This window comes from Bufo gargarizans, chromosome 7 (genome assembly GCF_014858855.1).
Source record: "Bufo gargarizans isolate SCDJY-AF-19 chromosome 7, ASM1485885v1, whole genome shotgun sequence".
Classification (NCBI taxonomy): domain Eukaryota; kingdom Metazoa; phylum Chordata; class Amphibia; order Anura; family Bufonidae; genus Bufo; species Bufo gargarizans.
In genome coordinates, this window is record NC_058086.1 from 165023105 (window position 1) to 165045156 (window position 22052).

General features: G+C 45.5%; 1 protein-coding gene across 1 annotated transcript in view; it reads right to left on the reverse strand.

Moving 5' to 3' along the window:
- Positions 1 to 22052, reverse strand: part of EEFSEC (eukaryotic elongation factor, selenocysteine-tRNA specific) — a 141540-nt gene that overhangs the window by 94976 nt on the left and 24512 nt on the right. The window contains exons 2-4 of the mRNA XM_044302205.1: positions 11117 to 11324; positions 2256 to 2352; positions 581 to 745 (exon numbers count right to left, since the gene is read on the reverse strand). Of these exons, the coding sequence (XP_044158140.1) occupies positions 581 to 745; positions 2256 to 2352; positions 11117 to 11324 (470 nt within the window). The remainder of the gene's footprint in view (positions 1 to 580; positions 746 to 2255; positions 2353 to 11116; positions 11325 to 22052) is intronic.

Sequence of the window (22052 nt, forward strand, 5' to 3'; positions counted from 1 at the left end):
TATATAAATCTGTATTTTTTGGTGACAAGAACAAGTCAATAGCCTATGCAAGAAAAGGCAGAATCTTAAATTTTCTACATGCGGCTGCGAAATAATAGCAATAGCATTTTTATTCCTTTAGACGCATTTATTCGCTCAATTTTGTTAAGGGTTTTGTGCCAAATTTATCAAACTGTTACGCGTCCTGTTAAAAATGGGGCAATTTGAGACTGGGGAATTTTGTGGGAAAAAAAATTAAAACTTTCATTATGTCACAATTCATAAACGTGCACACGCTATGCTCAAACTATTCGAATCAAAACTGGCATAAAAACCTGGCGCAGGTGAGTAATAAATGTCGTGCACATGAAAAAAACTGGCAAAAACGTATTTTAAATTGCGCCAAAAAAGCAGCGCTAATAGGATAATCAACGTGCCCCATCATGGAAGATCAGAACGATTTGATTCAACTTTTTGTAAATGACTATTTATTGCAATGTCTTTAAAACGCCACCAATGGTATACTTTGTATCAGCATGTGATCTGCATATAACCGTACAGCCGGAGCAATGCTGCCCACTAGTGGCGGATGATTCCTTACCTTTAAAGCTGGGATCTCCACGTTGTCATTGAGACTGACGGATCCAGAGAGGACGGTGCCTGTCATCACCGTGCCCTGACCCTTGATGGAGAAACAGTGGTCAACAGCCATGAGGAAAGGCCCCGAGGGATCTCTACGAGGCAAGTAGGCCTGAGACTTCAAGAGCTGGACGTCGACAGGGAGGGGGTAGAAAAAAAAAAGAAAAAACACAAAGGTTCATTGAAAGAGCAGTAAATACAGTGTCGCCAGGAGCAGTAGGCAATCGTCTTGGCAAGACTATGCGTAGGAATTCCAGTACGACTACTGCTCCCAACATAATGTTCTATAATTACTAGATTTTTTATTTCACTTGTCATAATTGACACACAAGGTCCTTCAATGTTGCAAAAATGTTAAATTTTATTTATTTACATATATATTTATTTATTTTAATAGTGTGTCACATTTTATTTTTGGGTCTGTGAAGCTCAAACTATTTCCGTGGTGATGAAAACTTCATTAATAATGTAGCTGCGTCTCTATTTTCTGGTCCAAAGCAACGCAGTTCCAAAAAGTTGGACCCAACATCGCTGAAGTATTCCCCCGATATAACAAGTCAGACACTGAGAACGCCAGGATCATGGGAGCTCATTCACATGTCGCTGTTTAGGCTACTTTCACACTTGCGTTCGGGGATCCGCTTGTGAGTTCCGTTTGAAGGCTCTCACAAGCGGCCCCGAACGGATCCGTCCAGCCCTAATGCATTCTGAGTGGATACGGATCCGCTCAGAATGCCTCAGTCTGGCACCGTTTGTCCTCCGCTCCGCTCAGCAGGCGGACACCCAAACGCTGCTTGCAGCGTTCGGGGTGTCCGCCTGGCCGTGCGGAGCCAAACGGATCCGTCCAGACTTACAATGTAAGTCAATGGGGACGGATCTGTTTGAAGTTGACACAATATGGCTCAATTTCTTAAACGGATCTGTCCCCTATTGACTTTCAATGTAAAGTCTGGACGGATCCGTCTGAGCAACTTTCACAGTTAGAATTTTTTCTGAAATATAATGCAGACGGATCCACTCCGAACGCAAGTGTGAAAGTAGCCCTAAGTTAGGGTATGTTCACATGTTGGATTCTGGCCATATCAAAATCGGCCATGTATCCCATGACCGGAACGGCTGCTTTTTTTTTTCATTTTGTACGCTACGGTCCGGCTGTCTGCTTAGCTCCATTGAATGGAGCTAAATTGCGAGCAGACTGCTGCTAAGGTTTTCCGTGCAGTCTGCGTGGTAACCACGCCATGAACGGATATGTCCATTCTTGGCACAGTCTGGAAAACCACACGTGAAAAACCTCTCGTTGCAAACAATAGATGGTTTCAAAAATTGTACGTGTGAACACTGTTACAGTTTCTGTCACGGTGGCAAAACGCTGCAGTTTTAAAGAAATTGGCGCTAAACCACGAAATGCCCGTTGTGTGTGTATAAACCCTTAGGGTCCCTTTACATAAGCAGCCATGATGCTTCCTGCTCCCATTCTGATTTGGCGACAGGCAGCCACCACTAGGGGGAACGTCCGACTGTTCTGAATACTGTGTTACTACATAAACAGTACGCAGTAAGTTCATGAGCTCCCTCCAGTGACAACTTCTTTAATAACTTCTTGACATGCATGTGAATTGTAATCACCCAATACACACCTCAATTAATTCCGAGATTCCCTGAGCAGTTTCCGATTCCGGCGCCTCAGGTCCTCCTGGTTTTGCAGCCACAGAGATAATAGGACAACCATGAAATCTATAGAGGTAAAACAAGAAATACAGAGGATATAAACGCCTGTACTGATACACAGTGTCCATCTGTACAAATCTGCATAAAGGATTTAAAGCTTGGAAACAAAACAAATTGAAAAAAAAAAAAATGGCGCAACGTAAACGAAACTTATAGTTCTTGTCCTAGGGTTCGAGGTCAAAGAAAACAGCGTTGAGAATCTAAAGACTATCCAGCAAAACAGGGGTTAATGATGGGACCAACATAAAGTAAGGGCCCAGAAGAAGAAGGAGGAGGAGGAGGAGGAGACACAAATCCCCTCAAGTCATATTATTTTTAGATATTAGAATCTTATTGACTCCATGTGTAGTTTTCTACACATAAATATGACACGTTGGTGTACAGCATGGAGGACGGTGTCCAGAGCCCTGAGAGAGTTTTTTATATTTATTTTTTAAGTAAAACCCAGACATTTTCAGCAGAACAATGATTTGTGTTATATTTTATGGTAGAAGCCAATTGTAAACACTTAAATTGCAACATTATTAGTGTTATTGTTATATAGAGCAGACAAATAAAGCTTTAAAGGTAAGAAGCGAATGTTTTAATTTACTTCAGCAGTATTACATTATTGAACATAGGCAGTACTATAGTAGTTATATTCTTGTACATAGGAGGCAGTATTATAGTAGCTATATTCTTGTACATAGGAGGCAGTATTATAGTAGGTATATTCTTGTACATAGGAGGCAGTATTATAGTAGTTATATTCTTGTACATAGGAGGCAGTATTATAGTAGCTATATTCTTGTACATAGGAGGCAGTATTATAGTAGTTATATTCTTGTACATAGGAGCAGTATTATAGTAGCTATATTCTTGTACATAGGAGGCAGTATTATAGTAGGTATATTCTTGTACATAGGAGGCAGTATTATAGTAGTTATATTCTTGTACGTAGGAGCAGTATTATAGTAGTAATATTCTTGTACATAGGGGCAGTATTATAGTAGTTATATTCTTGTACATAGGAGGCAGTATTATAGTAGTTATATTCTTGTACATAGGAGGCAGTATTATAGTAGTTATATTCTTGTACGTAGGAGGCAGTATTATAGTAGTTATATTCTTGTACGTAGGAGCAGTATTATAGTAGTAATATTCTTGTACATAGGGGCAGTATTATAGTAGTTATATTCTTATACATAGGAGCAGTATTATAGTAGTTATATTCTTATACATAGGAGCAGTATTATAGTAGTTATATTCTTGTACATAGGAGCAGTATTATAGTAGTTATATTCTTGTACACAGGAGGCAGTACTATAGTAGTTATATTCTTGTACATAGGAGGCAGTATTATAGTAGTTATATTCTTGTACATAGGAGCAGTATTATAGTAGTTATATTCTTGTACATACAGTCAGGTCCATAAATATTGGGACATTGACACAATTGTAACATTTTTGGCTCTATACACCACCACAATGGATTTGATATGAAACTAACAAGATGTGCTTTACCTGCAGACTGTCAGCTGTAATTTGAAGGTATTTACATCCAAATCAGGTGATCGGTGCAGGAATTACAGCAGTTTGCATATGTGCCTCCGACTTGTTAAGGGACCGATAGTAATGGGACAGAATAATAATCATGAATCAACCTTTCACTTTTTAATACTTGGTTGCAAATCCTTTGCAGTCAATTACAGCCTGAAGTCTGGAACACATAGACATCCCCAGACGCTGGTCTCATCCCTGGTGATGCTCTGCCAGGCCTCTACTGCAACTGTCTTCAGCTCCTGCTTGTTCTTGGGGCATTTTCCCTTCAGTTTTGTCTTCAGCAAGTGAAATGCTCAATCGGATTCAGGTCCGGTGATTGACTCGGCCATTGCAGAACATTCCACTTCTTTCCCTTAAAAAACTCTTTGGTTGCTTTTGCAGTATGCTTTGGGTCATTGTCCATCTGCACTGTGAAGCGCCGTACAATGAGTTCTGAAGCATTGGGCTGAATATGAGCAGATAATATTGCCCCGCAACACTTCAGAATTCATCCTGCTGCTTTTGTCAGCAGTCACATCATCAATAAATACAAGAGAAGCAGTTCCATTGGCCGCCATACATGCCCACGCCATGACACTACCACCACCATGCTTCACTGATGAGGTGGTATGCTTAGGACCATGAGCAGTTCCTTTCCTTCTCTATACTCTTCTCTTCCCATCACTCTGGTACAAGTTGATCTTGGTCTCATCTGTCCATAGGATGTTGTTCCAGAACTGTGAAGGCTTTTTTAGATGTCATTTGGCAAACTCTAATCTGGCCTTCCTGTTTTTGAGGCTCACCAATGGTTTTCCATCTTGTGGTGAACCCTCTGTATTCACTCTGGTGAAGTCTTCTCCTGATTGGTGACTTTGACACACATCCACCTACCTCCCGGAGAGTGTTCCTGATCTGGCCAACTGTTGTGAAGGCTGTTTTCTTCACCAGGGAAAGAATTCTTCGGTCATCCACCACAGTTGTTTTCCGTGGTCTTCCAGGTCTTTTGGTGTTGCTGAGCTCACCGGTGCGTTCCTTCTTTTTAAGAATGTTCCAAACAGTTGTTTTGGCCGCGCCTAATGTTTTTGCCATCTCTCTGCTGGGTTTGTTGGGTTTTCTTCAGCCTAATGACGGCTTCACTGATAGTGACAGCTCTTTGGATCTCATATTGAGAGTTGACAGCAACAGATTCCAAATACAAATAGCAGACTGGGAATGACCTCTGGACCTTGTATCTGCTCATTGTAATTGGGATAATGAGGGAATAACACACACCGGCCATGGAACAGCTGAGAAGCCAATTGTCCCAATACTTTTGGTTCCTTAACAAGTGGGAGGCACAGATGCAAACTGTTGTAATTCCTGCACCGTTCACCTGATTTGGATGTAAATGCCCTCAAATTAAAGCTGACAGTCTGCAGGTAAAGCACATCTTGTTCGTTTCATTTCAAATCCATTGTGGTGGTGAATAGAGCCAAAAATGTTAGAATTGTGTTGATGTCCCAATATTTATGGACCTGACTGTAGGAGGCAGTATTATAGTAGTTATATTCTTGTACATAGGAGGCAGTATTATAGTAGTTATATTCTTGTACATAGGAGGCAGTATTATAGTAGTTATATTCTTGTACATAGGAGCAGTATTATAGTAGTTATATTCTTGTACATAGGAGGCAGCATTATTGTAGTTATATTCTTGTACATAGGAGGCAGCATTATAGTAGTTATATTCTTGTACATAGGAGGCAGCATTATAGTAGTTATATTCTTGTACATAGGAGGCAGTATTATAGTAGTTATATTCTTGTACATAGTAGCAGTATTATAGTAGTTATATTCTTGTACATAGGAGGCAGTATTATAGTAGTTATATTCTTGTACATAGGAGGCAGTATTATAGTAGTTATATTCTTGTACATAGGAGGCAGTATTATAGTAGTTATATTCTTGTACATAGGAGGCAGTATTATAGTAGTTATATTCTTGTACATAGGAGGCAGTATTATAGTAGTTATATTCTTGTACATAGGAGGCAGTATTATAGTAGTTATATTCTTGTACATAGGAGGCAGTATTATAGTAGTTATATTCTTGTACATAGGAGCAGTATTATAGTAGTTATATTCTTGTACATAGGAGCAGTACTATAGTAGTTATATTCTTGTACATAGGAGGCAGTATTATAGTAGTTATATTCTTTGTCAATTTTCTTTTTATTGAGCAAGCTTAATAAAATGATACAAAAGTGACATTGCATACATTTTCATATGTCAGCAAAAATGAGTCATCAAACAGAGGATAGGCACATCCTCGCAGGTAAGTAATTGACATAGACAGATAGTGCAAAGTGCAAATGGAGGCACGCAAATAGTAACATACAGATATACCAAGCCTGAGAAACCTTGCTTTAGTGCTCGTAATACGCCACTTAGGAGTATATGAAAGTAGTTATATTCTTGTACATAGGAGCAGTATTATAGTAGTTATATTCTTGTACATAGGAGCAGTATTATAGTATTTATACACCGAGGAGCAAAAGGGTAACAATGTTTTGAACGTTTGACTTTCAGGCTCCATGTCTCACCATCCACTACAGCTTTGAACGTGATACTACCATCATTTTATAGACAATCATCTTGGCTATCTCATACTTAAATTGGACTTGCTGGAACACTATGTCATCCTTTTCATACCCATAGTACTCGAGTGTATGAAGTAACTCACCTTATAGGATACTCACATAAAGCTCAGCATTGAGACCACTATCGATCCTGGTCAAGTATCCAACACCTTTGGCTGTAAAACAACCCCATGTCATCCACTTCCTCCACCGAACTTGACAGTTCTCTCCATTTCTCTATCAGTTAGCCCCTTTTTCCCTGGTTTCTTCCAGACCCATTTGCACCCATCAGAGCCCAGTCTATTGACTTTTTTCTCATCGCTCCAAATCACCCGTTTCCAATCTTCTACTGTCCACTGTTAAGATTTTTTTTTTCAAACTCAAGCAGACGCTTCTTATGACGATATTGAAGTCTAGGGTTCTTCACCTCTTTTCAGACCACCATTCCAGACTTGTGTAATGCGCATTGCTCGCATGGTCGTCTGTGATCTCACTATTACGAAGCATACGATCCACCACCACTGCCGTGTTTGTCGCGCCAGAACTGATTGACCTTGTGATGAGCCAACCCGTTGACTCCAATATTTTGCCTGGACGTCCACCTCTTGGCTTTGGAATGGATGGACAGACTTCATTTCGTATTTTCCACCTGTCATGGCGCTTACAGGATGCAGTTTGGCAATTTTCTTGGCCGAGATATCGATTAGCTGGATGAAGCCATTTCTCTTTTCTTGGAAAATCTTCTTCATGGCTGCTCCTGGATTCAAACCAGTGACCTTTCGCTTGGAAATCAACCTAATCACACACTGAGCTATTAGGAAATGTGAGAACAGGTTGTAATTTGTAGAAGATTGTTCCACCACCAGGAGCAAAACAGTAACAATGCAGATACAAGAGAAGAATCTGCAGAACTTACCATATGCTAAATAGCTTCAAGTTGAATTTATGTGTAAGATAGCCAAGATGATGGTCTATAACAGGCATGCTCAACCTGCGGACCTCTAGCTGTTGCAAAACTACAACTCCCAGCAAGCCCGAACAGCCTACAGCAGGGCTTTGTGGGAGTTGTAGTTTTGCAACAGCTGGAGGGCCGCAGGTTGAGCGTGCCTGTTCTATAAAATGATGGTAGTCTCACGTTCAAAGCTGTAGCAGATGGTGAGATATGGAGCCTGAAAGTCAAAAGTTCACAACATTGTTACTCTTTTGCTCGTTGGTGTATTCTTTTACATTGGGGGAGTAGTACAGTAATTATGAAATATAGGAACCCCAAGACCGACATCATTGCATGTTTTTTGCAAAATGCAGCTGGTTGGTGTGGTCCCTCTCAGTCAACTGTACAGTGCTGCCTATCTAAACCACCCAAACGAGAGACTTTTGGGGCGGGGGTCCAAAGTGGCTGTGGCTCCCAATTATTAAAGTATTTAACAAATGCCCTAAACAGAAGAGAGGTGTCTGGTGACAGATAGAAGTTTATGGTTTATGTTCACACTTTGTAAGTTTCTGTATCCAGGTTAAATTATCTGCTATCGAAACAAATATTTGCTTTCGAGGAGAGATTGGAGTTGTGGCTCCTTGTTCCTCCTCCCCTGGGGTAAGAGGTCAGGTCTCCAGTGCTCCAGAAGAAGCAGAACATAGATGGATTACTGAAGAATCTCACCGGGCTTCAGCCTCTATGATACATATTGAATTTTACAGAGAGCCAACAACAGTGACTTCCAATGACTGTAATCCGCTTGCCCGCGGCTCTGATTGGGAACATTCGTACTGAGAGTCAAAGAGATTAACAACAAAGCTCGGGGAAATTCAATTACACTTAATCCAAACACCAGAAAAATGAACATTGCGTGGAACAGGAACAAATGTTGAAACAGGTGTATTCATTTTAACGAAATAATAATAAAGTGATCTATAGACTTAGGAGAGCACGACTAGTGCTAAGCACGGTTCCTGAGATCCTTCATATTCTGCCGATTGTCCCTGGTATTCCAGACTCTCAGCCCGTGAACAGGTTTCTAGACAGTCCTTTTGGAAGTGACAAAGAGTCACAGTGCACTGTGCCATAGGTCAGCATACCTGGCTGCCCCATCTGCTCTTTGTTGACCAGCAGATCAATCATCATTTTTGCACTCTCGATAATTATTGGGCGAGGCAATCCAAAAATACTGTTACCTATAATGACTCTTGTGTATAGATTGTTGGACTTTGAAGCATCCTCCAACAAACTCTCTCCCAAAATCTTCACCTTGTGAAGAGTTCATTAGGCAGGCTGGAAATTTAAAACTCAATTTAATTGATCCCCGGAGGTATCTGACAGAACATTATCTCCATCTATGCAATCAAACGGTGGAATTGGCTACATGAATGCTTAACCATAAGATATTTTGATAGACAGTTAGACTCCGACTTCACCACCTGTGCGCCTCAGAATCTTCCTCCGCCTCCTGTTCTCCTCCAGACCCCTCCTTCTCTGTTCCTTCAGGCTCTTCCTTCTTCTCCTGTACCTCTCCAGATTCTTCTTTCTCCTCCTATGCCTGTCCAGACCCTCCTCATCCTGTAACCCTCCAGATTCTTCCTCCTCCCCTACAGGCTCCTCCCTCCTCCAGTGCCCCTAAAGGCTCTTCCTTCTCCTCCTATGCCCGTCCAGAGCCTCCTCATCCTGTGCCCCTCAAGACTCCTTCTCCTCCTGTAAACCTCCAGATTATTCTTCTGCCTCCTCCTCCCTCCTGTGCCCCTCCAGGCTCCTCGTCCTCTTCTTAGGCTCCTCGTCCTCTTCTTGCGCCCCTCCAGGCTCCTCGTCCTCTTCTTGCGCCCCTCCAGGCTCCTCGTCCTCTTCTTGCGCCCCTCCAGGCTCCTCGTCCTCTTCTTGCGCCCCTCCAGGCTCCTCGTCCTCTTCTTGCGCCCCTCCAGGCTCCTCGTCCTCTTCTTGCGCCCCTCCAGGCTCCTCGTCCTCTTCTTGCGCCCCACCAGGCTCCTCGTCCTCTTCTTGCGCCCCTCCAGGCTCCTCGTCCTCTTCTTGCGCCCCTCCAGGCTCCTCGTCCTCTTCTTGCGCCCCTCCAGGCTCCTCGTCCTCTTCTTGCGCCCCTCCAGGCTCCTCGTCCTCTTCTTGCGCCCCTCCAGGCTCCTCGTCCTCTTCTTGCGCCCCTCCAGGCTCCTCATACTCGTCCCGTGCCCTTCCAGGCTCCTCCTCCTATGCCTGTCCAGACCTTCCTCATCCTGTGCCCCTCCTGACCATAAGCAGCTGATCTCCTATAAAGGATTGAGCATGATGAACCCCAACATGCCAATCCTTTTTCCCCACCCAACATCTGTCGTCAGTAGAGAGTCAGAAAACCCATTAGATAGCCATCCCATCTTGCTCCTCATCCTCTTCTTGTGCCCCTCCAGGCCCCTCGTCCTCTTCTTGTGCCCCTCGTCCTCTTCTTGTGCCCCTCGTCCTCTTCTTGTGCCCCTCGTCCCTCTTCTTGTGCCCCTCGTCCCTCTTCTTGTGCCCCTCGTCCCTCTTCTTGTGCCCCTCGTCCCTCTTCTTGTGCCCCTCGTCCCTCTTCTTGTGCCCCTCGTCCCTCTTCTTGTGCCCCTCGTCCCTCTTCTTGTGCCCCTCGTCCCTCTTCTTGTGCCCCTCGTCCCTCTTCTTGTGCCCCTCCAGACTCCTCATTCCTCTTCTTGTGCCCCTCCAGACTCCTCATTCCTCTTCTTGTGCCCCTCCAGACTCCTCATTCCTCTTCTTGTGCCCCTCCAGACTCCTCATTCCTCTTCTTGTGCCCCTCCAGACTCCTCATTCCTCTTCTTGTGCCCCTCCAGACTCCTCATCCCTCTTCTTGTGCCCCTCCAGACTCCTCATCCTCTTCTTGTGCCCCTCCAGACTCCTCATCCTCTTCTTGTGCCCCTCCAGACTCCTCATCCTCTTCTTGTGCCCCTCCAGACTCCTCATCCTCTTCTTGTGCCCCTCCAGACTCCTCATCCTCTTCTTGTGCCCCTCCCCCTATGCCTGTCCAGACCTTCCTCATCCTGTGCCCCTCCTGACCATAAGCAGCTGATCTCCCACAAAGGATTGAGCATGATTAACACCAACATGCCAATCCATTTTCCCCACCCAACATCTGTCGTCAGTAGAGAGTCAGGAAACCCATTAGACAGCCATCCCATTCTGCCAAAATCAGCAGGTTTGGACAACTTTCTTCTTATGTGTATTCCAACTTTAAGAGGCTGAAGAATATTTGCTAGCTCTGGCTATGCATCGTTCCATCACAGATGTTCTTTAAGGATGCAAATAATGAAGTGAGCTAAAGGTACGGTGAAAATATAAATAATTTAGTTGAGCCAAGAGCTTTTTCCATCACTGTGTGCAGAGTAGTCTTCCTATGTCAGCCAATGCTCCTAACTGCTAATTAGTTTTATAGCCTAGTTCTGGAGGTAGGAGGGTTACAGCAGATATTTTAGTGGGTACTGAGCTATCCTTTAGTCACAGAGTCGCACGGCATCACTGGACTGCACAGCCCCTGCTTTCTCCTCCCCTCTTCTACAAGACATTGACAGGAATAACTAAGGAGCCAATCTAATATTTAATAGACAGCGTAAAACTGTAAAGATATGACCCATTTGGAGGGGGTCTGTATCCCTCCAAAACAGCACTTACTTCGTATTCTCTAATGTCTTCTGCATCTTCTTAGTCATCCTCTCTATAGCAGCTTGCCTCTTGCTTTCTGGCAGCAAATCAGTTTTGTTTAAGACCACCACCATCTTGTTGCAAGCAATCTGTCCAATGACCAGACACTCCGCAGACTGGGTCTGCATGCCTTTGGTTACGTCGATGACCAGCATCATGAGATCTATGATCTGTGCACCTGTCCGGAGAAACAACAAAAATGTTAACACCATGGGAAACTACGGTTAAAGGGGTTGTCCAAACGCCATAACCTACCTAGAACCACATTTTTTAAATACCTTCAAATACGACACGCTATGAGCACTCACTTTAGGGATATCACAATATCAATCTCTGATTACCCACTGATCGGTGTCATACGCTCCCAAGGCCCCAAGGGATTTATCTCTGCTCTTTCCACTCACTTGCTGAGTACCAAGATGCATAAGGTCCCCCTCTTGGTATTATCCAAATGGGAAACTCTAATACCGGGTATCACAAATGAAGAAATTAGTGACCTATTGGAATCTCCTGTATTGGTTTCCCCATCTATCAATAATACATTTCTACAGCTATGTATTATTCACCCCAAGGTTATCCATCACCCGTCCAGCTACAAAAAAATAGGCAAATTGTCACATTCTAGGTGCCATAGATGCGACGCGGAGGGGGCAACTTTCTGGCACCTTATATGGGACTGTCCGTATATACAAACCTTTTGGTCTGACATCATAAGCTTTCTTTCTACGCTTACACACCCTCCGATAGCACTAACCCCACAAGTGTGCCTGTTTGGTATACTTGATGAAGAGGTATATCCTCACCATGTCAGAATACTCTTAAGAGAAACATTGTTTCTCGCACGGAAAGCTATTGCAATTCGTTGGATGGGTGATAGACGACCTTCTCTTAACCAATGGAAAGTACTTGTGAATAATGTGGTATCCTATGAGAATATTGTATTCAAGAATCGGGGTTGTCCTCAGAAATTCAGAAAAGTATGGGGACCCTGGTGTTCATCTATGCAAACTATGTATTCAGCTCCTAGATTTTCGGATAATCTTAACGCAATATTAGGATAAGATGGTTATGTACTCACTACAAACATGTGTCCTGTCAATGATTGCTCTGTACATGTTTTACATACGTGAATTGCCATCTCGCCTTTATTGATATTGCTATGTATATGGTACTGTTTATGTATTTGAATGTCTTATTGACCTTCATGTTTACTGATGTTCTTTGAACTTTTCTGATGGGGCTGTCCAGCTTATAAAACCCATTCTCATATATCTTGATAAGTAATTCTGAATTAAAGGGGTTGTAAGGATTAGGGTACTTTCACACTAGCGTTTTTCTTTTCCGGCGCAGAGTTCCGTCCTAGGGGCTCAAATCCGGAAAAGAACTGATCAGTTTTACCCTAAGGCCTCTTTCACACTTGCGTTGTCCGGATCCGGCGTGTACTCCATTTGCCGGAATTACACGCCGGATCCAGAAAAACGCAAGAGAACTGAAAGCATTTGAAAACGGATCAGTCTTCAAAATGCTTTTCAGTGTTACTATGGCAGCCAGGACGCTATTAAAGTCCTGGTTGCCATAGTAGTAGCGGGGAGCGGGGGAGCAGTATACTTACCGTCCGTGCAGCTCCCGGGGCGCTCCAGAATGACGTCGGAGCGCCCCATGCGCATGGATGACGTGCCATGCGATCACGTGATCCATGCGCGTGGAGCGCCCTGACGTCACTCTGGAGCGCCCCGGGAGCCGCACGGACGGTAAGTATGCTGCTCCCCCGCTCCCTACTACACTTTACCATGGCAAACAGGACTTTAGCGTCCCGGCAGCCATGGTAACCATTCAGAAAAAGCTAAACGTCGGATCCGGCAATGCGCCGAAACGACGTTTAGCTTAAGGCTGGATCCGGATTAATGCCTTTCAATGGGCATTAATTCCGGATCCAGCCTTGCGGCAAGTCTTCAGGATTTTTGGCCGGAGCAAAAAGCGCAGCATGCTGCAGTATTTTCTCCGGCCAAAAAACGTTGCGGTCCGGAACTGAAGACATCCTGATGCATCCTGAACGGATTTCTCTCCATTCAGAATGCATTAGGATAAAACTGATCAGGATTCTTCCGGCATAGAGCCCCGACGACGGAACTCTATGCCGGAAGAAAAGAATAACGCAAGTGTGAAAGAGCAGTTATGCATTCTGAATGGAGAGCGATCCGTTCAGGATGCATCAGGACGTCTTCAGTTCAGTCTTTTTGACTGATCAGGCTTTTCAGAAAACCGTAGCATGCTGTATTTTTACCTCCGGCCAAAAATCCTGAACACTTTGACTGAACGCCAGATCAGGGCTTTTTCCCATTGACTTGCATTAACGCCGTGTGTTCAGTCAAACTGGATCCGGCTTTTGCATGTTAAACCCGAAAAATGTGAAAAAAAAGTTAAAGTCCATAAATGGCGGATCCGTTTTTTCCAATGCATTTTTTCATTGTGATCAAAATCCTGATCAGGATTCAAATGTAATCCGTTTTCACACATTTTTCCGGATCCGGCGGGCAGTTCCGGTGTCGGAATTGAACGCTAGGTTTAAACAACGCTAGTGTGAAAGTAGCCTTAGAAAAATATGGCTGCTTTCTACACAAAAGAGCCCTACCCCCTCTAGACCTAACCTGTAGACTGTGTTTGGAAGAAAGCAACCATGTTTTTCAAATCCTGGACAACCCTCTTTCGAAAAAAGGGGCATCATGTTCAGGATCCTCATCTCTTATCCAGAGTGGTCATCACAAAGAGAGCGTCTGTCTCTGGAGGACCTCTCCTGTCCTGTGTTACACTGACAACTCATTCATTTGAAAGGACACTCTGCAATACTTCATCTTTCCAGTGGTGGCGCTGCAGCAAAACTGAACACTTACTGCTGGGTTTACATGCAGATTGCTGCAGATCTCAGCGGGATGATGCTTTTTGTGATCAGCTTTTTGTTACTGGACCCTTCTAAAATGTAGGAATTGTCCGAAGCAGAGTGGCGCTTTTTTTATTAATTTTGTTCAATATTGTTCCACCAGGGGTGTACCTAGCCTTTTTGCTGCCTGAGGCTAAAACTGAAATGGCATGTCCCCCCTTCCCCCCGTGCCAATTTTATAACCTAACCCCTTTGCCACAATGGAAGCGCTCATTGCCCATGGCCCTTCCGCTGCCCCCCTCTTGCCCCTACCTGGTGCTGCCTGAGGCGATCACCTCACCTAGCCTCATTGGTGTTTCGCCCCTGTGTCCCACAATTCCTTGTACTGCGGAGCATCATCTCTGTTCATCCTGAGCTTCCTCGTTTATAAATCAAACACTAAATTATAGCATAAAGCAGGGATCAGAAACCTCCAGCACTCCAGCTGTGGTGAAACTACGACTCTCAGCAATGCACACCTGCTTGGCTATTCTCGGAACTCCCATAGAAGTGGATGGAGAATGCTGGGAGTTGTAGTTTCACAACAGCTGGAGTGCCGGAGGTTGCTGACCCCTGTTATAGACTGACTCGGAGGTGAGGGAGCAAATGGGGTGAATGTTAGTGTGAAGCTTTAAAAAGGCCTTACAGTTTAGGGGGAAGGGGGTCTTCTTTATCAGGTGGCCTGTGATAAACCAGTAGGATTAAAAATAAAATAAAAAATCTCGATTTTGGGGGTGGGATGAGGGAGGATCATAATATTTTTTTTAATTACGTCAACGAGGGCAGATACCATTATCGGGTCTCGTGCCTGCAAACACTCGAAAGGTAAGTAAGCAGGAAAATAACCAAACACAGGGAAAACAAGCAGAACAACAGACTAGGCCCAAAAGCTAGGGAGAAAAGGGTCACCTCCTAGCGATCCCTAAGGCTTTCCCTATACTGCTGTGCACATATGCATACCCTTATGGTGGATATACACATGCCCTAGTGCCTAAGTCTGTATACCCTAGGACAGGGGTAGGCAACCTCCGGCACTCCAGGTGTGGTGAAACTTGCATGTACACTTGCTCAGCTCTTCTCCTAACTCCCATAGAAATCAATAGAGCATGCTGGGAATTGTAGTTTCACAACAGCTGGAGTGCCGAAGGTTGCTGACCCCTGCCCTAGGAGAACCCTGAGCAGTAGGGAAAGGGGAAGAGGCGACCTGCTTCTTCAAACAGTAAGGCCTCTTTCACACGAGCGTGTCCGGATTAGGTCCCGATGCATTACTGCAAACCCGCGCGAGTAGGTACGCAATTGCAGTCAGTTTTGACTGCGATTGCGTTCCGTTGTTCAGTTTTTATCGTGTGCGTGATAAAAAACTGAATGTGGTACCCAGACCCGAACTTCTTCACAGAAGTTCAGGTTTGGGTTCAAGGTTGTGTAGATTGCATTATTTCCCCTTATAACATGGTTATAAGGGAAAATAATAGCATTCTGAATACAGAATGCATAGTACAATAGCGCTGGAGGGGTTAAAAAAAAAAATATAATTTAACTTGCCTTAATCCACTTGTTCGCGCAGCCGGCATCTCTTCTGTCTTCATCTGTGAGGAATAGGACCTTTGATGACGTCACTGCGCTCATCACATGGTCCATCACATGATCTTTTACCATAGTGATGGATCATGTGACGGACCATGTGATGAATGTAGTGACGTCATCAAAGGTCCTATTCCTCACAGAAGAAGACAGAAGAGATGCCGGCTGCGCGAGCAAGTGGATTAAGGCGAGTTAAATTATTTTTTTTAACCCCTCCAGCCCTATTGTACTACGCATTCTGTATTCAGAATGCTATTATTTTCCCTTATAACCATGTTATAAGGGAAAATAATACAGATCGGGTCCCCATCCCGATCGTCTCACGCAGCCCCATTCACTTCTATGGGGCCTGCATTGCGTGAAAAACGCACAAAATAGAGCTTGCTGCGATTTTCACGCAACGCACAAGTGATGCGTGAAAATCACCGCTCATGTGCACAGCCCCATAGAAATGAATGGGTCCGGATTCAGTGCAGGTGCAATGCGTTCAACTCACGCATTGCACCCGCGCGGAAAACTCGCCCGTGTGAAAGGGGCCTAAGAAGCAAGCGTCTCCCTAGAGGCCTAGATAAAAGACACTAAGGGAAGAAACAGAGAGGACTTATCTTGAGCTGAGCTGGCGCAGACAGTCCACAGCACATCCAAAGCCCACAGGAATGAGCTATAACCCGCACAGGCCACTGGGAGAAGGAGGAATAAATACCCTCGCTAACAATCAACCCAGTACACCTGAGGGAAGGTGGATCCAGCTCAACTCAAACCAAAACAAAGAGAAGAATCAAAAATGTGCAGCCAGCCTGGCAGATCTCCGCACATTCACAGGGCAAGGCGTGACACACTCTGCGTGGTGCGCGCGCGTCCACGTCGGTCAACAGCCGAATTGACATTTGTGCTAAATCTTAGAAACGGGTGAATGAAACTAAAAAAATAATGATACAAGAAAATCAGCATTTAGTGAATGGCCCCCGCTCTCTCCATTCAGCGATCTTCTGGCCAATTTCTAGAGATAGATCATATAGCATAAAAGAGGAAGACCTGAGTCATGAGGAGGAGATAAGGCTCCCGCAGCCTCGGCTTAAGGTTAGCCATTTGCTGCTGACCACAGAGATAACCGCCAATACCCGGCCCATTCTCCTGACCTGCTTATAGCCGACCAAAACTACTTCTCCCAGCTGACAACAGCACTTCAAGGATTACAAGGAAATGAAACCTGCTCCGAAATGGAGGGGGAGGGGGGGGGGGGGGGGAGAGAGAAGGGGAAAGGTGCGGAAAGGACTTGTTTTGTGTTTATGTGAACCAGAGCAAAAAATAAAATAAAATACACACAAGAAAACTACTAATGAAGATCGTACGTTACAACAGGATTTCTAAAAGATTACCAGATTATGCAGTAAAATTTTTGAATTATTATATTCCACCACAAATACTATGGGGGCCATTTATTATTATATATGCGCCACTTTTTGGCATATATCTGTCGCTATTTGCACCTCGAGCTGCGACTTTTACCCGCTCACAACAGGTCTAAAAAAAAGGGGTGGGTAAGGGTGCGGGCTGGCAGGCCCATCTCATTTTCTACACCTATTTTAATAAACACTATACATTCGCCGCGCTTGGCTGTATTACCTTACTGGCCCCAGGTAACAAAACCTAAAATATAACTTTCGCCAAGGGTGTCGAATTTATAGTGTTTATTAATAATTCTACCCATCCCTGGATGGGGTCATTTTTGATCCAGTACTACAACTGTTTTAGGCATAGAAAATACTCAATCTATGCCAGCAAGGGAGGTGGCATAGATTTAGACAGGCGGTGGTCGGAGCCTCTACATAAATTTGGCGCATCCACCGCCAGCTAAAGAGGTATTAAAACCGGCGTCTAAAATACTGGTCTTAATAAAATGGCCCCCTATGTTCCTGTGCAGGGTCCCATCCTCCCTCCATATCACCCTGGTATTTGGGTCTAGTAATGCAGGCGATGCCTATGTTACAGAGGGACACGGCAGCACGGTGGCTCAGTGGTTAGCACTGGTTCCTTGCAGCGCTGGGGTCCTAGGTTTGAATTTGACCAAGGACAACATCTGCATGGAGTTTGTATGTTCTCCCCGTGTTTGCGTGGGTTTCTTCTGAGTTCTCCGATCAGACTGATAGGGACCTTAGATTGTGAGCCCCATTGAGGACAGCGTGATGCCAAATGTCGGTAAAGCGCTGCGGAATATGTCACCGCTATATAAGTGCATAAAATAAATAATAAATATTAAGAAATCTGATCAGGACATGTGAACGTCATAGAGGGGTTGCCTCTGATGGAGCATCTCTCTGCTTTGGAGGACTCCGCTCGACCACCTATTATTTCAGCATTTACTCATTAGAATGGGCGCCGTGCAATACCACATTTGTCCAGCAGTGGCCGCTATGATAAGACCCGATCGCCAGAGGTCTCACAGCAATCGGCAAGCAGGTCCGCAATTTGGAACATTTCAGGCATAACGGTGCGCACTTCTTTGTCAAACTCGCTCAAATTCTTGGCTGGAGTCCTGCTGGGGGTAACAGTTTTCTTCTAATGAAACGCCAGCCTATCCGGGTTGCGCCACGATCCTGTGCCGCCGCCGCCACCACTTCCGGGATCACGTGCCGTGAGTGGGAATATCTTGCTAGCACCGTGACGAAAGATTCAGACTCACGCATGCATACGGTTCTAACCTCAGGCTACGATCACGTGCCCAATGTACGGCACATGATCCCGAAAGTGGCCGCCACACAGGATCACGGCGTAACCTGGGATAACCCCCTTTAAGACTACAACCCAATGAACTGATCAGCTTCCTTCTCCCAAATACCGGAGTCCATGATGGCCTTAAAAATGCAATTGAATACAGACTGGCTTCCCACAGTCCATAGAAATACAGGAACAAGCAGCAGATTCCCTATGGCGTTAGCTTGGTGTCATGTGACCGTCGTCGGCGCGGTTTTATTAGCAGTGCACTACGGTGCACGTTAATTTGAGCAGCAAAAAAAAATTGAGAAACAGAGAAACCACCATTGATTGAAAGCAGAGGGCTCAGGAAACCCGGCCGAGGAGCCGTTATTGCTTCCCAACTATCCATGACTACCAGCCTAGAAATACGATAATCCTCCTGGTCGGAGCGCGAACAGACTGCGCTTTGCTAGCGACGTTCTGGCGCAGATGCTGGGTGTCATACTTCTGTATTATCAGAGGGTTTGACTTTATGCTTTTTTTCTTCTTCTTTCATTTTCTAATGTTCTTTGAGTTATTGTGGCGACTCCTCAGCAAGTCGCAACACGGGAAATCAATGCGACTTAGTGACGGTTCACTGGAGAGCGGCATTGTGCGAGGATGAGCGGAGGACGATAGACAAGAGAATAACCCCCCCGAGCCAGAAGATTTCTAGGGAAGACCTTGTCTGAGTCATGTCTGGTCTGTTTGCATTAACACTTAAAGGGGTTGCCCAACTTTTGGATTTGGGAAACCCCTCTCCTAGCCAGACCTGCAAAATGGAAGCACACTTACCTTCTCCTTGTCCTCGGGTCCCCCCAATGTCATGATCCACTTTGACGCCGCTGCAGCCAATCATTGGCCTCAGAGGCGACTTTCTCGCACTGCATCAGCTCAATTGGTCATGTGACAGAAAGGGGGCAGGTCACCAGTGATTGGCTGCAGCAGCGTCAAAGTGGACCTTGAAAGCACGAGGCAGCCAAGGACAGGGAGTGGTTAAAAGTGATTCTATTTTGCAGGTTTGGACCCCCCCCCCCCCCAAAAAAAGGGGGTTGTATACCTACAACAAACCCCTTACTACAAGCAGCTCATGGGGGGGGGGGGGTTCCTAATGATCAGCTGATATTACCACGGAGAGCTGCTCGAACAAGCCATTGATAAATATGTAACACATGGCTGCTTTAAGTCCTCCAGAGCAAGCGCTCCCATTGTCAGTAGCACTCTATCTTGACAGGTCTATTAGGTCTCATGCATGCGGCCGTTGCGTGCGGGGTCCCCAATGCACTGGCAACGTCCGTGCGGATTCCGCAGACTGATCCGGACTCATTCAACTTGAACGGGTCCGTGATCCGCCCACACGGAGGCACGGAGAGAAACCCCACGGAAGCACTCTGTTTCGCAACGCTCCTTCCGGATTGCGGACCCATTCAAGCGAATTGAAAGTGGTGCGTCCCATGACAGTCCCCTGTGATTGGCCAGTGTCAGACGGCGCACAGAAACCCCTGCAGCTAATAACAGCCAGCTGTCAGCGTACTCAGACATTTCAAGGTGGAATAACAGAGGAACGCCACAATGCAGTGTTCTAGGAAAAGATGCTCCCGAATTGTAAGATTATGGGGAATGCAAGCGTACACGACGCAATATAATAATGCACTTTATTCTTCAGCGGGAGCCGTATAATGTCAGCCATGTTGGTCGTCACCCGGTTTTCCCAGAAACAGATAGAACTAAGTAAAGGCTGCGCAGTAGAGGATGAGGGTACACGGTATATGGTTTCGGGTGATTTTTTGTTTTGTTTTTATTTCGGAGGCCGACGCTGTAGAGGAGGTGGATTGATGAGCGGAGAGAATTCTGTAATCAATGTGCGGCTGATTTTATACATTACTGAATTTATGCAATTAAGCCTCAGTAGACAGGACGCCAAACCGCAGAGCGCGGAGCTCCTACCCAGGAGAGCGCGGCGCGGGGCCATGACCTCTCCACCCCAGAGATGTAATTAGATTTTATGCTTTGGGAAGGAATTAAAGACACATCCTTGGGTTATTGTGTGTGCGAGTCCTGTTTATTTACTGCAGCGCTCCATCTACCTGGGATAACGAGACACACTGCTTAACCCCTCACACACTGCAGACATTAGAAAGTATAGATGTAAGATTTTTTTTGTTTGCAAAAAAATAGAGAAAATATGACTGAAATTAAAGCGTGGCTGAAACCTTGTAAGGAAAAGTAATACACAGTCCCGTTATTCTGACCACTTCCTGCTTTTGGATTTGACAGCGTGTAGCTCGTGAAGGTAGTCACGTGTGGTGAGCTGGCTCGGTGGGTATATAAGGTGTGCTGAGCCGGCTCGGTGAATATATAAGGTGTGGTGAGGTGGCTCGGTGAATATATAAGGCTACTTTCACACTAGCGTTCGTCGGTCCGCTCGTGAGCTCCATTTGAAGGAGCTCACGAGCGGACCCGAACGCCTCCGTCCAGCCCTGATGCAGTCTGAATGGATGCGGATCCGCTCAGACTGCATCAGTCTGGCGGCGTTCAGCCTCCGCTCCGCTCGCCTCCGCACGGACAGGCGGACAGCTGAACGCTGCTTGCAGCGTTCGGGTGTCCGCCTGGCCGTGCAGAGGCGTGCGGATCCGTCCAGACTTACAATGTAAGTCAATGGGAACGGATCCGCTTGAAGATGTCACCATATGGCTCAATCTTCAAGCGGATCCGTCCCCCATTGACTTTACATTGAAAGTCTGAACGGATCCGCGCAGGCTACTTGCGCACTTGCAAATTTTTTTAAAGTTATTAATGCAGACGGATCCGTACTGAACGGAGCCTCCGTCTGCATTAATATGATCGGATCCGTTCAGAACGGATCCGATCAAGCGCAAGTGTGAAAGTAGCCTAAGGTGTGGTGAGGTGGCTCGGTGGTTATATAAGATGTGGTGAGCTGGCTCGGTAGGTATATAAGGTGTAGTGAGCTGGCTCGGTGGGTATATAAGGTGTAGTGAGCTGGCTCGTGGGTATATAAGGTGTGCTGACCTGACTTGGTGGGTATATAAGATGAGCTGAGCTGGCTCGGTGGGTATATAAGGTGTGTGACAGGCTGCCTGCACACATATTCCTCAATGCTGTCATGGGTAAAAGGGGCACATTATCAAAGTTGCAGAAAGGGATATTATTGGCTTTCATGCTCCGGGTGACGGTATTTCTAAACCTGCGCAGTGTGAACTGCTCTCTGCTGCTGTGCTGAAAGTGTACGGTGAGTGGACAAATGTAACATTTTCTGCTTCATAGAACGGATGGACGTTGGCGTGTCAGCAGAGAAACATCAGAGAGGGAACGCCCTGCAGCCATTGCTGGAAGAACACAGGCTGGTGGGGGCAGCGTTATGGTCGGGGAAGGTTTTCCTGGCTTTCTCTGGGCCACTCATTTATGTAGAAGCCACACTCGGCCGATTCGGGAATGACTCAATCCTTGCAGATCACGTACACCCCTACATGCTGATTGTCTCCCTGGGGCAGATGGGATGTTTCAGCAAGACAATGCGACATGTCACACGGCTAGAAATGTCAGACACTGGTTGGAAGAGCCTGACCGAGACTTCCCAGTACTACCCTGGCCCCTAATTCCCCAGACTGGGCATCTGTGGGACCACCTCTTCTACTCTATGGACCCCCCTCC